Here is an 18,752-nt window from a genome sequence, read left to right as displayed (position 1 = left end):
AATAAAATGGAAGGTTCAAAATAATATGGAGTTGTTTGTTTTGTCATTGTCAAAACTTTAATGGTTGGCAGTCTTGCACCATATTTATACCATAATTGTCAAATCCACGATATAAAAGTATTCAGCCCTCACCTCTGAAAGAATTAGATATGGGCTATAGCTATAGCCTATAGATGGATGTGGACAATTATGTAGGCTTATTAGTGAAAATTAGAGGTGGCATTCGAGTTGTTCAGGTTGAGTTGTTTTTTGGTAAGACTTATTTAGATAGTTTTCGAGTTTAAATCAAGGAAAACAGTAATTTCAAGTAGAATTCGAATTTTGTGTCGAATATCTCAGGTCATGTAATTGAGTATAGGTCAGTTTTGCTAGGTGCGGCTAAAAGCTCAAGATCCTTATAACCTTAGTGTCAATGAATATATACTTGTATAACATAGTCTAGGATTTTAGGATCACTGTATTCATCATATGCAACAAAAATATAAAATATTAACATGGTCAAAGATTTCAGGATCACTACATCTTATGTGGTCTCAACCAATTGATACAAATAATATATTGTTTGTTAATAGTATTGAAATAAATTCTAGATTGTTGTTTTTATAGTAGTATTTTTGAACATGGTAGCATATTAACAATTACGTATATTGTGAATTAACTCATGATACTCCGTAAAATTTATACTTGGTAATAATGAAATGTTGATTAAAAAAACTGCCTTTACATCTTTTCCACAAAAAAAAAAAAAAAAAGAAGCTAAATTTCACCTTAAAAAATAATAAAAACAGTCATTAACAAATTAGAATAGATGAAACTGAACATAGGAATTCACAATAAATCACAGTACATAAAAGTAGTGAATTTATGCCGTTACTGATCCAACAATGCCACACTGTAAAGACCCAAAAGAATTCCACAATGCCTAACATTTGCATAGGCCCGCCCAACAGCAGCAAGTAAAACCCAGTGCCACAGCCCATCTTAGGATGATATCAGTGCATTCTAGTATATATTCAAATTCATTTACAAATTGCCCTTTGTGTTTTGTTATGATTACTAAATCTTAGCAAATAGCAAGTAATATTATTTTATTGAAATTGTTTTAATTCTCAGCTCTGAAGCAATCACAATTTGCTGATCTGTGGACTGATAATACATTTAATGAACAACTATAACTTAACTTTAATGAACACGTATTGGTATGCCATGAACTAGTAACAATACGGTTCATCTTACAAATTTAACACACTAACACTTGTTCATCTTGCAAAACTTGCACGAGCCTTCAGCCTTTGTAAACCCATGAATAAATATAGACGAAGAGCAATGATTTGAGTCCCAGTTACATACACAGTACAAAACCTGCATCATTTGGCAGCAACTCAGCAACCCATTGGGTTAAGGCAGCTGCATAGTCTTTTGACTCTTTTCATGTCGCACCACGGTCTCCATTAGAGCCAGACAGCCAGCACCACTTGCTCGTGTTGAGGGAATTGATTGATCTCATACTTAGAGCCAACACCAAATTCTCATCTTTTGCTTGTAAAACCATAATTACTGGAGTCAGTCAGTGATTGAGTGAGTTGCAAGATTTTTTTGGATGATTTTTCTCATATTTCCATGAGCTACCTTAATATGAAGCCTTCAGAAATGTTGTCTCGCAGTCTACTAGCATACAACTTAAGGCCAGCAGTGGACAACTGCACAAAAAATTACACAATATTTTGCCTTGGAAAATTGAGTCTATGATTCAAAGAAAGTATCCAGAGCTGCATTGCTTTCATCTTCTTCATTGCCATGAAAATAAATCTTGTTTTCATTAAACAACGACAGCAAATGCAATAGCTCCTCAATAGATATCTTTAAAGGTCTCTTGTCTTCAAAGCCACTACTTCTGAGAATTTTGATAACCTTTTCTTTGAATAATGAGACTCCAGTTTCTGGAGATGGAGTAGAATTATCCATATAATCATTTAGCCCTTCAACACCTACTGCATCTTTGTATTTATCACTGCTTTCAGGAGAAGGGTGAAGCATTGAAGTTTCTTTGTTCACGCCCATAAAGAAAGATATTCTCATCAGCTCGTTTAGCTTCTTCTTTTGCTTGAATGTAGCACCTAATGTCTTGTTTTTCTTACTAAAACAAGTCCTCGTAAATGCACACCATTCACTTAGATCAACTTGAGGGACGTCCACCTTTGGTCTGATTATAACAACGGAAGAGTCAACTTTAGGAACAGGAAAAAAGTCCCTTTTGCTTACGTTCATAACATGTTCCACTTCTGCAACCAGTTTCACATTTACTGCTAAACGATTGAACTCTGAATCCCCTGGATTAGCTAATAAGCGACATGCAAACTCTTTCTGAAGCAGAAGTGTGGCACTCCTAAAAGGGCGAGTTCCAAACAGTAATTTAGCAATCAGAGGTGAAGAAATACCATAAGGAATATTTGCCACTACCAGATCAAAATAAGGAAACTCTGTCTTCATTGCATCTTCACGTATTAGCTGCAAAACCAATCTATGTGAGCTAAGGCGTAAAAAAACTTGCTAGTTTGATAATGACTTTAGGATATTCCACAAAAATCATTAATAACTTGACATTTTTCCGACTTACAGTTAAACGATCTTCAAACCCACATTCAGCAACTCGCTTTTGAAGTGCTTCAGCCATCCTTTTGTCAATCTCAATAGCCACAACCTTACTAGCAGCTTGTAGGAGCCTCAGGGTCAGATTCCCAGTACCAGGACCAATTTCTAAAACTGTGTCAGTGGCTTTGATGTTAGAGCTTTTCACAATGGAGTCAAGAACCCGTCCACTAGTCAGAAGATGTTGACCCTTGCTTTTATATAGTTGGAAATGGCATTCAGCATTTTCTTTAGCAGTTCGTAATTTATCACCAGTATCATCAATACTGCCAACTTTTGAGATATGATTATGATAAAGCTTGCAGTCAAGTTCATGAAGCAACTGTTGGTAGCGCAGAACAAAGATATTGCGCGAAAACCAGGGGAACTTAATTTGCTGAAGCATTGTGTCTTTACCTAGTTACTTCTGCAACTGATTATATTATCAGGCATTAGCAAACTGCATGAGTAGGAAGACTTTCTACAAGTCAGATAACCCAAACATACAAACTCCAGTACTTATGCATCATATAAAAACTAATAAATTTGCTTTCAAAGCAACACATCCAGTAGTCACAACTATAAAACCATAATCATAATCATTGTGCAATTCGACTAGGTTTCAGATTCACGAGAATTATCAACAAGAAACATGCACATATATCAATATCAAGCTCCCACATAGTACATTAGCACCATGGAATAGTCGTCTGGAAAACGGTGTAGGTGATCGCAATCTTAAAACTACAGACATCATGCATTCATGCCTACCTAATTGCAGTCACCATAGAATAGTACAAATGAACCATAATCCCTAACAGAATTACAGAAATGCAATAGAAATAGTGATGTTTCAAACATATTACTACTACATCATCAAATAATAAACTTGTAGGATTTAGACCTTATATCTAACAAGTTTTGCACAAACGTGAAATACAAGGACATTCCATTCAAATCATAGCCAAAGTAAATTACCAAAATGAAACCCACTTAAGTATTCATAGCCAGAAATTTGTTAATAATGCTTCCTTTAACTAACATTGATAGTGACGGATCTTAAATATTAGTTACAAAAGTAGTGTCGTGTAATTATTGAAATGGGAAGATGTGAATAATGTTGCTATAAAAATACAGTGAATTCGGGAAACTTGATGGTTGCAACATCTGGGAATATAATCAAATAAGGGCAATAAAACAGGAAGATGATAAACTCAACTCAGCTAAACATTTCATCAAACAGGTTGTGTGCATAAATAAAAGTATCACTAAATAGAGTACTCATCATAATCGCTGCAATTATGAAACGTAGTTTTCTGAGCTAAACAATTCATCCAACACTTTGTGTGCAAAACAATATAGACTCCTTTAACATCATAAATCATAGGTTAATGTATAATTGTGTAGTTAGTGACGAATAAAAAACGGTAACAATTATGGGTAAGCAACAAGCAATAATAAGTAGGAATAAATAGAGAGAATAGAAATGTACTTTACTCGCATATAAGCTCACACTACTCGGGGCAGCTGTCTAAGTTTCTTGGACGTCTGGCCTTGCAAGTTTTGTGATGAATCGGATTTTATCCAAAATGTCAATTATCTAGATATTTGCTGCGTTTCTTTCCAAATCGAATAAACTTGGGAAACATTCAATTTGACGTTTGGCCAATTATAATTTAAATGAGCTTATGAGCGTGTTAAGTACTAGTCGGATTTGAGCCGAATAATTAGGTATAAATCACATACTTAATTAAGGTGTACATCAATTGATGGATTCTTTAATGGATTAATTAATAAATAAAAAATATTCTTTATCTTAGTTGAGACCAACAGATAAATATATAGGAGTAAATGTTAGAAATTACAATTACAGAAAGTTAGAAAACTAATTACAATGAAAATACAAAATAGAATAGGACGAGATTAATCTCTGTCCTTAGGATAATATTAGGCCCCACTATGATGCTGATGGGAATTCCTACGCTAATTTACTCCCAAGATTATCCTATTTCTAAGAATGAAAAACAGCATAATTTTCACTCTCCATGGACATGTTTTTGAGAAGAACGTTTTAGAATGAATATGAAAAAACTGATTATTTTTTACTGCCAATGAAACAATTATATAGAGATAAGTATGGCAGTTATTTTATCCCAAAAAATAAATGCCTCCCTATATTATACGAAAATTAAAAAAATATTGATTAATTGGCACATGTTAGTCATAATTAATTAACTGTTACGTGCCTAAGTGCTAGTTTATGATTAGTAAATATTCTGATAAATATATCACTAATCATCTACTAACAAGCCCATGATCAAGCCCACACAAAAAGGCTTACAAATCATAATACACATAGTACAATTAGTATTATATGCACCATGGTGCACCTAGTTCTAGGTGCACCAGGCCCAATCTGCTGCCCAGCCCACTTAAATTCACGCCCAGTAGAAATAAGCCCGCGTCTAATAGTTTGAAGCCCAACCTTTTTTTTTCTTTTTCTTTTTTTTGGAATTTTGATATTCTCCTTTTTTTCTACCTCTAATTTCTTTGAAAACCTAAATTAAAATTTTCAACAACCATTTTCGATTTTTCTCTCTCCTCTTTTTTTTTTTTTTTACCTCATTGTTGACAATTTTGATTCTCCCTTATTTTACCTTTAAATTACTAGAAGCTCAATAGGGAAAACTCCACTTTTATATTTACTTTAACATAAAGTTTCTTGTATTTTGTTTAAATGGAGATTTGCTTCTTCTTTTTTTTTTTTTTTTTTTTTTTTGAAATCTTTTTTACCAATTTTGGTGGATTGTGCAATAAAATTAGCAAATCTGATGTTAATTGTTCCGTATCCATTACCTTCAATTTTTTGTTCATAAATTTCGTGTTTGATATTCATGTATGTTGTCTTTGATGTCCATATATATATATGTGATGTATGAAGTAATAATTTGTGTATAACTTTTATCAAGTATTTTGGTATGAAATAATAATTTATTTGGATGTTGTGTATTTCCTTCTTTTGTTGCTTAATATTTAATTATAGACTAACTAATGAACACTTCTGAACATCCTATAGAAACTTCTGATAAGACACCAGAAGTAACACAAAAGCCCCCATAAACTTATGATAAGCCCCTAGAATTTTCTGATAAGCCACTAGAAAACACTGAACCACCTCAAAATCCTTTGACCCCCCCTACAAAAACTTTTGAACCCCAATTACAAATCACTGAACACCCTTTGAAAACATTTTAACCACCTTCAAAAACCACTAAACCCAACCACAAACTACTGAGCACCCTACCAAAGCCTCTGAACCCCGTACAAAAACTTATGAACCCCGTACAAAAACTTCTGAACCCCAACCACAAACCACTAAACACCCTACAAAAACTTCTGAACCCCAACCATTGAACCACTGAACACCCAACCAAAACTTATGAACCCCCCACAAAAACTTTTGAACCCCAACCACAAACCACTAAACACCCTACAAAACCTCTGAAACCCCTTCAAAAAATTTTGAACCCCAACCACAAACCACTGAACACCTTACATAAACTTCTGAACCCCAACCACAAACCACTAAACACCCTTCAAAAACTTCTCGACCTGAAGACACTGCTCAGAATGTTGCTCAGCCTTCAGACTTTCCTTATAAGCAACTTCATACGTTCTAACTGCAATAAACAAACACAGTTCATAATAATCATTACTGGGGTTCAAAAATAAAACAACAAAGTTCAAGTATTGGAAAAAAATGTTCATAATTACTTTTACAACTATATTCTAAAAAGCATATATAAATACTCAGAGAATTATGTAAAATGGAAAGATTCATTAAAGTAACCTAAATGTTCATAAAAATAGAAATAATATTCATAATATGATACTGCTAATAATAATTTTGATAATAAATACAATGAAAACTGCGTTATTCAAATTTTATGAACAAAATGTTCAAATACATGATATAAACAAATCATATTCATAAATAACAAATTAAAGCATCAATTCAAAAATTAAATAATAATGAAACTGAAAATAATAACAAAAAAAATAGCAACTAAAATCAAAAATAAAATTCAACACACTTTCAACAGCTTAAATAACATTAAATATATGAATATCTTTCAAATAATCAATCTTACTCAATTGTTCATAAAAAAAACATATACATGTTCAAATATATACCATAATAGGTTCATAATTACAAAACATAAAAAGGTTTTCAAAATTCATAATCGAAAACAAAATAATTTTTTATATGCAAAGAATCAAATGTTCAGTTATATAAATTATAAAGTATTGAATACCAATTTTTTTAAAAAAAAAACGATTACAAAATAAATAGATCTAAAAAAAGTTCATAAGAAATGTATCATACGTTCAAAATTATAATAAAGATGTTCATAAATCCAAAAATAAATGTCAGTAAAAATATATATTTATAGGAAACGTATCATATGTTCATATTTTTAACTTAAAATGTTCAAAATACCAAAATGTAACAAAAAAACAGATCTGTTAATAATAGAATACACAAATATTACTAACAAAAAAAAATCAAAATAATATGAAAGCTACCTATTTCGAAATTCAAACGTAGCCATAGTGATTTAGACAATGGAATCTCATTGGAAAATAATCATCTCCATCGTCTTAAACACCTTCTCCTCGTCAAATCCGCCATTTTAAACTTCACTTCTTTGCAAAAACTCCATTAACAAAGCTTCAAATTGAAGGTTGAAGAAAACGAATTTTGAAATTAATATATGGTGTGATCAACAATGGTGATGAAGGAATTAAATCAACAACAATGAATGAATTTAAGAAAAAGAAAAATCGAGGTAAGAGAAATTAGCTCGAATTTATGAATTGTAAGATGAAGGATCTTGATCTATGGTGATGGAAAATAGTGATGAAGAAATTAAATCCAAAAAAAAATAATGAATGAATTTAAGAGAGAGAATAATAGAGGAGAGAGAAGATAGAGGAGTGAGAAATTAAGAAAGTGTGAGGGAAGAGAAGAGAGGAGAGAGAAAATACCGAGAGATAAATGTTGGTAGTGATGAGTTGATGACAAATTGTAAAATACGTGGCATTTTATTACTGGTGGTGCACACAGTTTAACATGCACCATGGTGCATGTTATAATTTGCGCACATAGTACACACTAGTTAATAAACAAGACCAACCTTTCATATTCTTTCCATGTGGGACAATGCTCCCACAAAAACTTACTTATTGAAGACTACATACAACAGTAAATGGGATAAATAATTAGTCATTTTGATAATACAGTACTTGATAGTTGATATGACTATATATTTTCTTTTCCTCAATGAGTAAATAAAGATCCTAGTGCTGCATCATGTGAGGATATCCAGAAACAACTCTACCAAGATTGGGACAGGCATAACATAACTGAAAGAATTAATTAAATTGTTAAACAAGCTAAGCAAATATTAGCTTTTTTTTTCATATAATTATGATTCCAACATGCCCTTAATTTCGGAATCATTCTACTATAACAAATAACGTACTCTTCGTTGGAAATGATTGGATGCATGGACCGTTAACATACGTCTAAACCTTAAGAATACAGCAACCGATTGCAAATCAAAGCATGCTAAAAAAAAGTCAACATTTGCCAATAATTTCTTAAAGTTGTTATTGGTAGTTAGCTTAATTATCAATATGTAAAAGAATCAATTGTACCTTTTAGGTATATATTATCCTAAGTACGTAGTAATGATTTTGCTATATAACTCGTAAATATAAAAAAAATAGATTTGGGACATGTATAATTTGGCATGCATGTTGAGCTTTTCAATAGCACCAACATAACAACATGATGTTGATTAGTTCATCCTTTATTTTGACGGGAATTTGTTCATCCTTTCTTGTTTGATTGATTCTTATTGGAATTAGATTAGCATTGAGGAGTTTCCTTATTATATCATTCAAATTATGTATTTGTATGTATAGCAACATTTGATAATATTATGATGTACTTTATTGTCTCTATATATAACTTTAGGAAAATGCTATACATAGCCCTTAGGGCTACATATAAGCATTAAATTTAGCCTTGAAAATCGTTAAAAATTAAGAAATCATGAAAATATAAACACTAATTACACTGATTTACGCGTGTTTTTATCATGAATTCCTAATTTTATACCATTTCCAAGAGTGTATTTAATGCTTATATATAGCCCTTAGGGAATAACTTTATTTGGATTATGTAGTTTTTTTTTTCTTTTTTGGCAACAACATTATAAAAAATTAGCAAAATAAAGGTCTTGTTGAATCTATTGCTAAACACCCAATTGCATGATTTCTTATAATATGTCTATCCCAAATAAAACTAAAATTATAGTAGGCTTTCTTAATACTACTCATACAATGAAACAAATATACAATAGTATGTACTTTAAATACGTAAAATCCTTGATTTAGGAAGCAGTACATAGATAGTGTTGCGTGGGACATGAATGTCTAAGAACGTAACTCATATAATGAATGCAAAAATAGAGATGCAGCCTAAAAAGCATGCGAAGCAAGTAAGACAAGCTTGTGGACAAAGCAATGATAATGCCAAGGGCGTGAATCTTGATTTTGTTAATGTTTTAATAACGGCATTAATTTGATTAATTAGCCATCTCTCTTGTCCCTTAATTAAACTAACGGAATTAATTTGATAATTAGGCTTTTCTTGTCCCTTAAACTGAACTACTTCTTGGATGTTGATGATGATGGTTTATACCCATATTCCGTTCCCAAATGATTACTAAAAGCGAAATTCTTGTTTTTTGTAATTGCAAAATAAACGGCTAATTTTTGGAAGTAATCATGATACAAATTACTACAGTTAAAATTAATCCCTGATCAGGACCCTAGAGTAGGCCTCAATAAACACTTTCTAGGTTCTACTTATGAAAATCAAGATTTTATGAAACTCAAGTGAAAAGGTGGATTGGTAACGACATAAATTCACTACTACTCCGTATTTGACGACAATGAGGTTAATCATGATATACGGAAACACCCCACCTCTTAACCCCCCAAAAATATATACTTCATGTATAGATATTTCAAGGTTCACACTCTTGATCTTACGTAATCGTTTAAACAATTTCTCTATACTTAACTAGATATGCATATTAATTGAATATAAAAGTTGTAAAAAGTAATTGGGTTATGTGATGGTTGTGATGAATGACTTGTTGAATATTGATTAGTTTTCTATACTATTAGTATTAGTATAAATAAACATTCTGCCATTTATTGGATGTATGCACGTACTACTTTAATGAATTTTCTTACATATATAATAAAACTATAAGTGTGTATATTACGAAGTGTATTGAAAATAACTCAAACTTAACTAACACTCATTTTTATCATAGATATATATGTTGTGAATTCATAAAAATGACGACATATGCAACCAACTTTTCTAATCCAATAATATGTAGTATTATTCCATTTTTATTTACAGTAGATTAAGGGTGTAATGAAACGAGAAGAAAAGCGATATTGCAAGCATAAGCTAGACCGAAAAGGCTAAAAAAATTGTAGGGAATGAAGGGGGTAAAGATGAAAGAGAGATTCCCATGAAAGGGATAACGACCTAACTGTAAAAAAAAAGGTAAAGAGTGAAGTAACGGCCAATTTACAGTTCCCGCCAATTAAGCGAAACACGTGCACCGACGATATAAATTCCAATGATCCATGATAATCTAGCTGGGTGTCACGTGTCGCAAGATGGTTGGGCAATCACGTGATATCTTGACATGTGTGCCTGGGGTGTATTTGTATGAATCTATCCCCATCCTTATGTGAGTTGTTACAATCCGTACACTTCTCTTCCTCCTACCTTCCTTGTGCCCTCCATGTAATGTCCCCACTTCTATGCTCATTACTTCATTAGTCATTACAACAATAATAAGCATACGATACATTCAATATAAATATATATATATAATTATTCTCACCGTATCTGATGAATATAACAAACCACTTAAGATTTACAAGATCATTGTGACAAATAATATAGACTTGCACTAATTTCTAATACATACAACTTACGCAAAAGTCACATGTATATATTACTCTATACTACTAAAATGTTTTGAATAAACTTACATGCCCTGCTATTTAAAATCTTTTTGTGAGACAAATTAGTCAAATTAAAAATAAGTATATGATGAAATGGAAGAGGTATTATGTATTCTAATAACATACGTGTTATTACTCGTATATGTGAGTTTAGGGACGAAAGAGTATGCGAAGAAATAATGTAATAAGGAGTAATAATTAATATAATTATTATATGTTTGTTAATTTGTAAAATAAAACTTGCAATGTTGCTTGCATTGATTTTTACCTGGCCTAGAGGAACAAATTAAACATGAAATAATTATGACATGCTAGTTTGATTGCTAATTAGTTAACTACATACATACACATAGGATAATTTAGTAGCAAGTTTTGGGTATAATTTATACTTCGTATTTGGTTATGAAGTAGGGTAAAAGTTGAAATGGTACGGAGTAGTCCATGAAAAGATGAAAGTATGGAATTGAAGGGAATAAAAGACGAAAGCAAGGAAAAGGAAACAGCCATAAATAATGGGAATTGCAAGATACTTGTATGAACTAGAGTATAATATGGACCACCACACCATAATTATATAATGGGAGTATTATGCATGGTTGTTGTTGTTGTGCATTTACTGAATACCTACATACGTGGATCATTATGGGCGCGGATTCAAGGTATTTTGTCTAATGCTGACCGGATATATATACAACAAGTAGTAGTACATATTATGGACATGTAACACAAATTAAATAATCTTATTTTAATGAAAATAAAGTACTAAGAGATACATATATACAAAATTACGTCATATATATGTACTCTGTACTCATGCATGCAAAATAAAATATACATATACTTTATGTTTTCGTCTATATCATGATTCATGAGAATAATTAAGGCCAGAGTGATGAAAACCATAATTGTGGCTTGTTTGCAAGTGCACTAATTAATGGCAAACAAATTTATTTGCTGCTGAAAGTTGGTACCTATAGTACTGAAATTAAGACTTTAATTTTGTTATGAAAGTTTGGCAAAATATTACAAATTGATTGCACAAACGACATTAAAGCATTGCTGAAATAAATCTAATTATCAACTGCCCGAGATTTTGGGATTGAGCAGTATATGTATATCTATGCTATCCCCAGTCCTAGCTAGGATTAGTTAGGCTTGTGTGCATGCATATATCCATATCACTAAATGCATATACATACATCTATTATTAAACTTATGCAAATTCTGAAATGGAGTTTGTTAGATTTCGGGAAAACTCCTCAAATTGGAGTGTGTACCATTGATCACTTTATATAATGTTACAAGGCGATTCCTAATCACGTTAGGAATCTAATAAGATAATTATACAAAATATATACAAATATATCCGACAAATATTATCTAGAAAATAATATCTATCACACCCCCACAGTCAAAGCGGTAGGAGGACGAACGCAGAGACTGGATCTGAAGTCTAAAAATAGCTCCCTTGATAAGCCCTTAGTAAAGATGTCTGCAAACTGAAATCGTGAAGGCACATGTAGAACCCGAACTTCACCCAACGCTACCTTTTCCCGAACAAAATGGATGTCCAATTCCACATGTTTGGTGCGTTGGTGATGAACCGGGTTACTAGAGAGATAGATTGCACTGACATTATCACAATAAACGATAGTAGCCTCTCGAAGGGGACAATGAAGCTCCAATAATAAATTACGAAGCCAACAAGCTTCAGAAACCACATTTGCAACGCCTCGATACTGTGCGAATAGTAGCCGGTTTTACGACCGGACTAAATGTCTCATCACAATCAACGCCAATTTCTTGCGACCTGCCATCACAAACAAGACGAGCTTTGTGCCTTTCAAGGTCACCATTAGCCTTGTATTTATGCTTAAAAAGCCACATACAATTAACAACATTCACCCCCATAGGTTTAGGCACCAAATCCCAAGTTCCCGTTTTAATTAAAGCACTATATTCATCTAGCATCGCGGCATTCCAATTAGGGTCTTGGAGAGCTTGCTTGTGATTTTTTGGTAAAGGGGATTTATGCTCAATGGTCAAGTGAGCATATTTGGGATTTGGTTTAATAATGCCATGACGGGATCTCGTCTGCATTTGGGGGGAAAAGAGGATGTTGGGTCGAGAAAGGATGGCAGATTGGCGGGCTGGGGGTGTAAAATGGCGTGGGCTGTGAGCAAAAGGTGGGGAAATGGGCCGTGAAATAGGCGAGCCCATTTGCGGAGAGCTGGGTGATCCAGCGCCCAAAAGAGGGGAAGCTGGACCTGGGCTTGCTCGGTCTGCTTGGGCCGCTGGGTTTCCAGCGCCCAATGGGTTGGGAGACCCAGCGCCTGTTGGCTGGGCTGCTGGTCCAGGTCCGACACCCACTGGTTGGGCCGCTGGGTTTCCAGCGTCCAATGGGTTGGGAAGTTGGACTTGGGCTTGATTATGGGAAGTGGGCTGCTGCAATAACACATGGGTTAGCAAAGGTGATCTGTCATCAATGCCCAAAAAATCATAATCTTTTAAAGTGAACTTGTCAATGTCTTTAAAGGGGAAAATAGACTCATTGAAGGTTACGTGTCGAGAAATAATAATTTTGCGGGTTGCAAGGTCTAGACATTTGTAACCTCGATGATTAGAGGGGTACCCTAAGAAGACACAAGGAGTGGACCTAGGAGCAAGTTTATGAGGAGCAATAGCCGAAAGATTAGGAAAACATAGACATCCAAAAGTCCGTAGATGATCATATGAAGGGTTTCTACGAAACAAAGCTTGAGCCGGGGTCATGTGCTTAAGAGATTTGGTTGGCAAAATATTAAGGAGATAAGTGGCCGTCTCTAGAGCATGGGACCAATATGAAGGTGGCAAAGAAGCATGGAATAATAGAGTTCGTTTGATATTATTGATGGTTCTAATCATTCGTTCGGCTTTTCCATTTTGAGATGAAGTGTGAGGACAAGAAAATCTAAAAACCAATCCATTGTCAAGGCAAAATTTTTTGAAGGGGTCATTGTCAAATTCGCAACCATGGTCACTTTGAAAGCATTTAACAGGACGTTCAAATTGAGTTTGCACATATTGTCGAAAATGTAAGAAAGATTGGAAGGCTTGAGATTTATAAGCAAGAGGGATAGCCCAAACATAATGTGTAAAATCATCAAGTAGAACCAAATAATATTTATGACCATTAATACTCCGAATAGGAGAGGTCCACAAATCAGCATGAATAATATCAAAAGCAGAAACAGTATTATTATTTGAATCATGAAACGGAAGTCTAACATGTTTTCCTATTTGACAAGAACTGCAAAGAGAGGGGTCGTGCTCCTTATTACAAGAAATAAAATTATTGCTCCTAAGAAACTGTAAAGAGGAAGGCCCGGGATGTCCTAGACGATCATGCCACGGGTTGACTGCAGTGAGAGAAGTGGCTAGACATGTGCTTGGACTATGGGTTGTGACTGGATAAAGCTCCCCGGCACTATTGCATCTCGTTATTACCCTCCCCGTAAGAAGATCCTTCACAGAAAAACCATTAGGGTCAAATTCAATAGACACCGAATTATCAGAAGTAAATTTACGCACAGAAATTAAATTTTTGATAATTTGTGGTGCAAGTAAAACATCATTGAGCCTAAGGTTATTATTTGGAAGGGATGTATGACCATAACCAGTAATTGGAATGCGATGCCCATTGCCGACTAAAATATGATTATTAGTGCTTAAATTAAAAAGGGGAAGAAGAGTACCGGGATTGTTTGTCATATGAGACGTTGCACCCGAATCCATGTACCATCCATTCTCCGGAGTTGATAAACTCATTGATGAATACGCACTGCCTAGCTCGGTTGGAGTCATCGGTGGGCCATAAGAGGACGGCCCCATAGAGTAGGCCTGCTGAGGTGGCCTACTTAGAATCGGCCTAGGTTGATATTGAGGTGCCGTGGGAAACGGGGCAGGAGGAACAGCCCACGTTTGCTGCTGTGGCCAGGCCTGTTGCTGATTGGGCCATTGGTGCTGTTGGGCCCAATTAGGCTGCCCAATAGGACTGGGCTGAGTTTGCCAATGTTGCGATTGTTGTTGAGGATTCTGCTGCTGTTGCGAGTTGGCTGGAGCACCACGACCACCGGCTTTACCTCGGCCTTTCCCACGGCCTTTACCGCCGCCGCCGCGTCCCTTCCCGGAGACACCACCGCCCCTGCCGGCGGTTGTTTGCTGCGACTGCTGCTGTGTGGACTCGGTCTGCTGCCCCGATTGATGCTGGGCAACAAACGCGGTTTGAGGTGGTGAGGAATCGTAATTCCGTCGGGTTTCTTCCAATAAGAGCCGAGAACGAGCTGTGTTGAACGATGGCAGGGGTTCGGATTGTGCAATCATGGTGGCCACCGTGTCAAAATCAGTTTTGTTCAAACCCGCGACCAAGCGAAGAACCAATTTCTGATCGGAAACGGGTTGGTCGACGTTGGCTAATTGATCAGCAATGCTTTTCAATTGTTGACAGAACGAGGTAACATTGGCAAAATTATCAAGATGAAGAGTATTAAATTGATTCTCGAGGTATACCGCCCTTGTACTCTTGTTATCTTGAAAAATATCCTTGATGCGATCCCAAATTTGCTGAGCCGTGGCTTTCCTAGACAATACAGTGTTGAGAAGATCAACAGAAATCGTTCCATAAATCCAGTGCTTTACAATAGCATCCAGTCGAGTCCAAAACGCATCGGAGATGTCAGTGGGTTTCGGAGTCTTGGGATCGATATGATCAAGAACGTTATATGCACACGCATGGTTCTCAAACAATTCAACCCATGTGAAATAGTGAACGTTCGTGTAGTCAAGGGTAATTGGGATTGTTGTCTTGATATTATTGACCGCGAGGGCCGGGTGAAATTCATTCACTGGTGGTTTAGGCGGTGGAGGAGTAGGTGTTTCGCCATCTTTTGTCATAGTTGCAAGCTAATCAAAAGGTCAGTGAAGAATTGGAGAGGGCGGCAGTAAGAGTAGCGGAAGCAAGAAGAAGAGAAAAAAAATAAAACTAGGATCGTAACCTAAAGCTGTGATACCATGTTAGATTTCGGGAAAACTCCTCAAATTGGAGTGTGTACCATTGATCACTTTATATAATGTTACAAGGCGATTCCTAATCACGTTAGGAATCTAATAAGATAATTATACAAAATATATACAAATATATCCGACAATTATTATCTAGAAAATAATATCTATCAGAGTTAAATGTTTTTGCAAGTTTATTTACTACTTGAACATATTGCAGAGTACTCGTAATAATTAGGGGAAATGGAACTAGAAGTTGAATTTCATTGCTTTAATTTGCTACTCCCGGCCTACTTATTTCCATTATTTTACTTTATAAAGTGAGTATGTAAATTTGCCCTTTTTATGTATGTGGGATAATAATTAAGTGGAGAAGTAGAGAAAATGTGCATACCGTGTTATGAACTATGGAGTATAAAAATTAAAATAACAATTCAAATAAAATTAATTAATCTAAAATAATAATTTTAAAACGATTTATAATGAAAAATAAGATACGGAGTATATTTAAACGAGGGGGAAAATATGTGCACGGATCTGCCTTCAATTTTGTTAGATAGTTTAAGAAGCTGTGTGTCTAGTACACGCATCACATCACCCTGGATCTGGTTCTAGAAACAAATGTTAGGTAGAGATTAAGATAGTTTCAACTGCGTCATTTGTCAAGTACTCAAGTATTATTCATAAGTTAATTAATTATCCATTAGTTTTGAAACTTGGGTTGATAATTATCTACTATCGAGATCCCTTTTTTTTTTTAAAGACTTAAAGAGTAGCATGGACTATGTTGTAAACAAACAGTATTCAAACTCATGTCCTGAGTATTAATTATTTGTGTACATGAGTAATATATACTTGTATGACTTTATTGAGTAGCTAGATTATTTGGTTGGTAAAGAGAATGGTCTCACCGGGCAGGAACCTCTCTTAGGTCTTACGGTCCGGATTAACGGAATGGACACTCTGAGAGTGGGAGGGGGAAAGGGTAAGGAAATCCACCCAAATGTGTCTTAGGTTTTAAGATGCAAACTTTTCCACTAGACCAAACTTTATTTAGTGATATATGTATTTATTTAAAATGAAACAAAGTTCATATAAGTTTATATTAAGGGAAACCTAGCTAAAACCACCCATCTTAAAATTGTACGAGTACATATTACTACCTCCGTTACATATTATTTGCAACGATTGGACATTTTCCCTCTCTACTTTATGTCAAATCGTTGCAAATAATATGTAACGGAGGTAGTAATATATTATAGTAACTAAGTATTAGATGAGTGTGATTGTGTACTTCATATTACATATGCATGAGTGTAAATTTATAAATTCAATGACGTGATAGAATTGAGTATATATATATGCGTCGGTGGGCATGATGAGAAGGATTGTATACTCCGAGAATGGTACAACACATGTAGAATGGTTGGTTAGTACTTAGTACTACAACTCCAACTCCAACTAGAATGGTAATGTAGAAGCTAAGTGTTAAGCGTACAAGTACAACACATGTACATGTAGTGATGATTTAGGAAGAGACCTGAGCTGACCCCCAGAAAACATATCCTTAATTACCGTTTGGTGCCCCTCAACGGCTAATTATATTCATATAATAATTAACCATATTCATTCATTTGTATGTAGGGTCTTTAAATCAACCAACTTAACAACAACTATTTCTTAATTGATGCCTTCCCAATTTCTCCCGTTCATTCCGCCGTTATCAAAGTAAAGCAGTTTTTGATCAATTTTATAGGGGAAAAAAATAGGACCAACAAAAAATGAAAGAATGAAAAGTAAACATGCACTATATCTATAAACACCACTTAGCTTAGATTGACCACTATCAAAATTAAGCATTGTCCAAGGGCCCTCCCAATTTACAATTGCATTCGCATGTGGAGGCCTCTTTATATTGCGGGGCTTCTTCTTCACATTTCCGTACATGAAAAATCAATACTTCTTTTATCTTACTATTTTATTTTCCACTTTTTATCTTTATTGTAGCTAGCTTTTTCATTGTTGCTTGTACTACTATGTATTCAATTTGGATTTGCTTAATAAACTTATTAACTCGATCATACTCCATTAGTGTATGTTTGATTGTTTGTTATTACATACTATTACAGGCTATCATTACCATGCATTGCCTTAGCTACCTAACTTTATGCAACAAATTAGTGGACATTAGAAAATGAAGAATTGTATAGCTAGATCCCTTGTTCTAAATGATATGATGTGCTTTTACAAAATACGTTATGTACAATTGTATCAACTGATTTTACCTGTCACTTAATATAAAAGCGTAAAACATTAAAAAAAAATACTACTCCGCATGAATTACTTGGTATCAAACGCCAATCACCCGATCAACAAAGTATTATACCTGGCCTGGCTACCCACGCCATCAGCGCAGAAAATCAAACAGGAAGGTACCGAGAAATGAGATACAAGTAGCGTGGATAGGTTGAGAAAGGCAAGCAGAGTGAGTCTGGGAGATAAAAAGGGGGCATGTACGTTCATGTTTATGCATTTGGTGGTATCCCAAGGCAAACATGACAATTAGCAAACTGGCAAATAAAACATTTTCCTCTTTTTAGTTAATCTTCTCTGCTTTCGCTCTTCTTTTTATCTTTTTGATAGAATAAGCTGCTTTTCTTCTTTGAACGAGAAACTATTTACTCCCTATCTTTTAATCAATTTCCTCGTTGACTAATCAAAAGCTGTAACCCCTCTCACGTTTATTCCTTTTAAAGCTGCATTCATTTTACCATTTTCATAACAAAGATTCGGACACTAGATTGCTAACGTAACTACTCGTATTAATCTGCTTGCTCTATATCAAAATTTGAGGATTATTGAATTCCATAGATTATTTGGACTATTTAATTTCCAAGAATTACTTATTGGGACTTGGGATCATCTGTAATGAAATGACTAATGAGTACTTGTATAAC

The 18,752-nt window shown here is 34.5% G+C and overlaps 1 protein-coding gene across 1 annotated transcript; it reads right to left on the bottom strand.

Annotated features, from left to right (window-relative positions):
• Window positions 1-1,054: 1,054 nt before the first annotated feature.
• Window positions 1,055-3,052, bottom strand: LOC145602668 (ribosomal RNA small subunit methyltransferase, mitochondrial-like). Its single transcript, XM_081658832.1, has 2 exons — window positions 2,618-3,052; window positions 1,055-2,508 (listed from the first exon to the last, which is right to left on the bottom strand). Exons 1-2 carry the CDS (start codon window positions 3,032-3,034, stop codon window positions 1,744-1,746), a joined length of 1,182 nt encoding a protein of 393 aa, XP_081514958.1. The 5' UTR covers window positions 3,035-3,052; the 3' UTR covers window positions 1,055-1,743.
• Window positions 3,053-18,752: the final 15,700 nt, after the last annotated feature.

The sequence above is a fragment of the Chenopodium album genome, chromosome 21 (genome assembly GCF_948465745.1).
Source record: "Chenopodium album chromosome 21, dcCheAlbu1.1, whole genome shotgun sequence".
In the NCBI taxonomy this organism is placed as follows: domain Eukaryota; kingdom Viridiplantae; phylum Streptophyta; class Magnoliopsida; order Caryophyllales; family Amaranthaceae; genus Chenopodium; species Chenopodium album.
This window is presented reverse-complemented; position numbering and strand designations above follow the sequence as displayed.